The 6,000-nt window shown below is 42.4% G+C and overlaps 1 protein-coding gene across 1 annotated transcript in view; it reads right to left on the minus strand.

Annotated features, from left to right (window-relative positions):
* Positions 1-6,000, minus strand: part of PCCA (propionyl-CoA carboxylase subunit alpha) — a 935,313-nt gene that overhangs the window by 853,868 nt on the left and 75,445 nt on the right. The window contains exon 3 of the mRNA XM_040336164.1: positions 592-637. Coding sequence (XP_040192098.1) covers positions 592-637 — 46 coding nt within the window. The remainder of the gene's footprint in view (positions 1-591; positions 638-6,000) is intronic.

Genomic DNA, 6,000 nt, shown 5'->3' on the forward strand with positions numbered 1-6,000 from the left:
CTATATATTTAAGTGTTTAAACCAATGGCCCATACACACGATCCGAAAATCGGATGAAAATACAGCTTTCGAAGCAATCGTACGATACCAGGTTGTATGATTTTTGTTTAATCCGTACAGTCGTCTTCGAAAATACAATAGAAATACATTCCAACACAGGACATTACTTCCAATTTTGTATTCGGTTGTATGAGAATTTGTCACTTTAGTAACTTCTCCATGTTCGATATGCGACTAGCATGCAAAAAAAATAAAAAATAAATAGATTTTCGGGTCATGTGTACGGGCCATAACGGTCCTCACATGAACTGCTAGCCAGTAGCAAGCCCATGCTTTTTTGATACAACCATAGTCACCTGGACAGTGATGTGTATACTGCAGTAACAAACTCCAGCTGTGCACCTGCCGCGTGGGTTCCACTAGTAATATGAACAAGATATCATTCCGCCAGAAGAAAATATATATGTTAATCTAATTAGCATAACAAGGTCACACTGGCATTATATGTTTCCAGATGCACAAAGTGTATTGTATAAAAATTACCAACTAGTTATGACATAGAAAAGAGGTCATAAAATAATAGTTACATACCCTGCACGCAATCTCTCCTCTGTTGCAATTAAAATTTGTCAAATGTCTGAAAGAAAGAATCATAGTTTTAAGCAATAACCACCACCAAACAGAAAACATTACATGTGTTAAATCAAACACCACACAAAAATTACAAATATATAGGCTTATTATATGGATACTGTATAATAGTATATTTTTAATATGAATTAGTGGTCTTATTAAAAATGAAAGATTTTACATAAAAGTTAAACTTATCCTTTAATATAGTTAACAACTATGTGGGCTCCTTTTGTCCGAGGAGTTTGAACTACCACAGGAAGAACCGTAACGTGGAGTTACTGCTCACCAGTCTAAGCCTGTTTGACATACAAGCAGTACTGCCTGGAGGGGTCCATCTGATCTGGAGAGTCCAGCCACTTAGAGAGGGTGTGGAGCACGAATCACCTGTGTGATCATAGAGCATTACAGCACTTTGGGCATTGTGAGCGCAGCAGTACCTGTGAAGAAATTTTGCATTTGGAAATTTCATTTAAGTACACATTTGAACGTTCACTGGCTACATGCTTGTTCAAGCTTTTCTAGAATTTTTGTTTGGTCATCCTTATTGCTTATATTATTGATGCACAGCACTAGCACTTTTATTTATTTTTTGTATTCGGGTTTGTTTTGCGCTGCGATATATATACTTTGACGTTTGTTATGAACAGCAGCAACAGGCTCAACACTAGTTTATATTATATGCAGCGCTGGCGATTTACTATTTTATAAACTGAGATTAGGAGCACTCCCTTAAAGAGTGCTTCTAATCTCAGCTCGTTGTCTGTATAGAAGACACCGGGGAGCCAGAAATCGTGCCGATTGATAGGGGATCAAATACTTATTTCACTCATTAAAATGCAAATCAATTTAATAAATTTTTTTGAAAGGCGTTTTTCAGGATTTTTTTGTTGTCGTTATGCTGTCTCACTTAAAATAAACCTACCATTAAAATTATAGTCTGATCATTTGTCAGTGGGCAAACATACAAAATCTGCAGGGGGATCAAATACTTTTTTTTCCCCCCACTGTATGCTGGGAACTCTTCCAATAATCAGACTTGTCCTGAAACGCGTTGCAAAGCCAAGCTTAGTGTACTGCTGCTTTTCCCCCCCAGCTCATATGCAGCTGAAAAACAGAGGGCATGTGATCACTTCTAAAAAAAAAAAAAAAAAAAAAAAATTACATTTTTCTAGCTCTATCAAAATGTTTTGCCTTTCATTTATTTTTTTTATTTTTTAACTAAATGGGTTGTTTTACAAATCGCTTTAAGCCTTTAAAACCAATTTAAAGTATAACTAAAAAGGGCAAAACGTTCAGTTTTGGACAAAAAGGAGAGGAATTAAAATGCCTGTCAGTTTGTATTGCTGTCTGTTCCCCATTAAGGAGCTTTACTCCCTGTCTATTTGTCCTGTTTACCGTTATCAGGGTATTTAAATCAAGAAGAGTATGAAAGTAAAAAGTGGGTTGTCACCAGAACAGGAACAGAGGAAATCTTCTGATGAAGACAATAATTCTGGGGACCCCGATGACATTCACGCATTAGCTATAGATAGGAAACAAAAGAGAAACCTCATCTATACACAATGGGGGTTATTTACGAAAGGCAAATCCACTTTGCACTGCAAGTGCACTGAATGTGCACTTTCAAATGCAGTCACTGTAGATCTAAGGAAAATAAAACAGCATTTTTGCTTGCACATGATTGGATGATAAAATCAGCAGAGCTTCCCCTAATTTCAGAGCTTCCCCTCAGATCTACAATGATTTACAGCGACTGCACTTACAGTGCACTTGTATTGCAGAGTGGATTTCCCTTTAGTAAATCAACCCCAATGAGTTATAGCTCTAACTTTAGGAGATTGGACAAGCTTTTGAGGACACACTCCCCTATAACCCTACCCCTCGCTGAGAGTCCTCGGTTTTGAAGCAAGCAATTCAGAGTAACAAGACGACTTTAGGGAGGGTTGTCTGTGTACTGTACTCCAAGATATGGAATTTAGAGTAGGGTTGTCCCGATACCACTTCAAGACAGAGTACAAGTACCGATCCTTTTGTTCAATTACCCGCCGATACCGATTACCAATACTTTAGTTTATGTCATTGTGTCAGTATTTTTTTTATTTACATTTTTTCGTTGTTTTTTTACATGCTTTCTTGGGGGGGGGGGGGATAGATGTGTCTGTTTATTTTAATATGTATTTTTACAATACATTTTTATTTATTGCCATTTTTTTTCTTAGCCCTGTTGGGGGGCTTTGGTGAGATATCGGGGGTCATAACAGACCCCTGACATCTCACCTTTGAGACAGAGAAAGGGACCAAGGACATAGATTCCCCAGTCCCTTGCTCAGCTGCACTGGAAATGAATGGACAGGAGACAGAGGCTCCTAAACCATTCATAAACTGAAGCATCGTAAACACAGTTTATGATGCTCAGTCATATGAATGGACAGAGTCAGTGATCACCGATTTTCATTCGAAAAAGGTAGGAGCCGTGTTTAGCGGCTCCTACCGCCGCTCTCCATCCTGACAGAGAAGGCAGAGGAGGACATGGAGTGGGACACAGAGCAAGGAAGGGGGGGAAGCAGCAGGAAGGGGGGGGGGAAGCAGCAGCACGGAGGGGCGACACGGAGCACAGCAGTGGCACGGAGCGGGAGAGCAGAACGGCAGCGGCACGAAGGGCGAGAGCAGAACGGCAGCGGCACAGAGGGGGGGACCCGGGAGCATGGAGGGAGAGAGCAGAACGGCAGCGGCACGGAGGGGGGACACAGGAGCATGGAGAGAGAGAGAGAGAGCAGAACGGCAGCGGCACGGAGGGGGGACACAGGAGCATGGAGAGAGAGAGCAGAACGGCAGCGGCACGGAGGGGGGGGGGGACACTGGAGCATGGAGGGAGAGAGCAGAACAGCAGCACGGAGGGGGGACACAGGAGCATGGAGGGAGAGAGCAGAACGGCAGCGGCACGGAGGTGGGACACAGGAGCATGGAGGGAGAGAGCAGAACGGAGGGGGGGACACAGGAGCATGGATGGAGAGAGCAGAACAGCACGGAGGGGGGGACACAGGAGCATGGAGGGAGAGAGCAGAACGGCAGCAGCATGGAGGGGGGACACAGGAGCATGGAGGGAGAGAGCAGAACGGCAGCGGCATGGAGGGGGGACAAAGAGCATGAAGGGGGAGAGCAGAAGGGATCGGGGAAATGCTTGGTATCGGTTCCAATACTAGTATCGGTACAACCCTAATTTAGAGATAAGCCCAAATTCCTCTTAGACCCCATTCACACCTGAGCGTTTTGTAGCCTGAAGCTACAAAATGCTGGAGGGGAAAAAATCTGTTATTCTCTATGGAGATGGTTCACATCTCCACTCCAAAACGCCTGAAGCCAGAAGCTCCAAAACGCTTGAAGCTCAAACAAGTTCTGGGATTTTTTTTTTTTTTTTTTCAGGCAGATTTGGGTGTTTTTCTGCTTTTTACATTGTGACCTTTTGGCCTGTACAAAATCGTGGCAAAACGAGGTAAAAAACGCCACAAAAATCGCTGCAAACCGCAGTAAATTTTCGCGACTTTCTGCCTGAAAACGCTATGCTCAGGTGTGAATGGGGCCTTATTGTAAATCATACAGGATACAGGCAACTTTTTCATACACTACGAAACATCACAAAGCAATGCATACAAGGGTTAAAATTACCTTTAACCACTTCCATACAGGGCATTTTCACCCCCTTCCTGCCCAGACCAATTTTAGTTTTCAGCGCTGTTGCGTTTTGAATTACAATTGCGCGGTCATGCAAAACTGTACCCAAATGACATCTATGTTTTCCCCCCCCCCACAAAATAGAGCTTTCGTTTGGTGGTATTTGATCATCTCTGCGGTTTTTATTTTTTGCGCTATAAACAAAAGAGCAAACATTTTGAAAAAAACACTATTTTTAACTTTTTGATTTAATAAATATCAAATATTTTTATTTATTTTTTTAAACATTTTTTCCTCAGTTTAGAGGTCTAAACCGAGGAAATTTTTTTTATTTTTTTTTGATATTTATTAAATCTTTAGTCCGATACGTATTCTTCTACATATTTTTGGTTAAAAAAAAAAAAAAAAATCGCAATAAGTGTACATTGATTGGTTTGCGCAAAAGTTATAGCATCTACAAAATAGGGGATAGATTTATGGCTTCTCTTTTTACTAGTAATGGCGGCGATCTGAGATTTTTATCGTGACCGTGAGATTGCGGCGGACATATCGGACACTTGACACGTTTTTGGGACCATTCACATTTATACAGCGATTAGTGCTATAAAAAACTGCACGGATTACTGTGTAAATTTGACTGGCAGGGAAGGGGTTAACACTAGGGGGTGCTGAAGGGGTTAATATGTTCCCTAAAGTGTGTTCTAACTGTAGGGGGAGGGGGACTCACAAGGGGAGGAGACCGATCTGTGTTCCTCTGTACTGGGAACACACATAGGTCTTCTCACCTCTGACAGGAGGTATAAATAAGAGGAGGAGATGGACAGCCGCACTCCAATAAAGTGTAAAAAATGGTGCCTTTTATTCCAGTAAAACAAAAACTACAACAGCAAAAAAAAAAAAAAAAATGCAAACAGTGGGGTAACAGAGCTGACGCGGTTCACATTGATGACCGGCGGTGGATCTGTGTGTTTACACACACACACACACACACACACATCCACACTCCTGTCGTGATTGCCGGCAATCGCGGGTGCCCGGCGGACACGATGCAAAGGACGCCATATGACATCCACTCTGAGGGAGAGCCAGTTCCTGCCGATGTCATGAAGGGGGGGGGTAGAGAAGGAGGCAATAAACTCAGGCCCGGAGTGCAACTGCAAGAACAAGCGTGAACATGCACCTGGTAAAAAAAAGAAAAAGAAAAGAGCAGCAAGTGGTGGCCTTACATAGCTGGGCGACAGAGACTTGGTGCCTTAAGGCCCAGGATGCTTTAGGAGATCTGGTGGAGTGTGTGAGTAGGCAGTGTTTGTCTTAGAACAAAAGCTCTAGTGGTCAAATCCCTTATCCACTTAGCAAATTGTGGATTTTGAGGCAGAGTGCTCCTTTTGAGGATCAGAGGAGAGGACAAACAGGAAATATGTTTGTCAAATGGAAGCAGTAGCTCAAATACAATGCAATGATTCGGACAACGTCCATATAGAGAGTGACTGCCTTTGAACGTTTAGGAGCAGGGCACAAAGATAGCAAAACAATGTCCCCATTTAGATGGAATGCTAAAACCACATTTGGAAGGAAGAATGGTCCCTGGCATAATACAACCTTGTTGTGAAATAAGAGGATGAACTCTTAGCAGGGAAGTGCCAGTAGATCTGAGACATGCCTAACAGATGTGATGGCCACCAGAAAATCTTCTTT

Source organism: Rana temporaria, chromosome 2, assembly GCF_905171775.1.
Source record: "Rana temporaria chromosome 2, aRanTem1.1, whole genome shotgun sequence".
In the NCBI taxonomy this organism is placed as follows: Eukaryota; Metazoa; Chordata; class Amphibia; order Anura; family Ranidae; genus Rana; species Rana temporaria.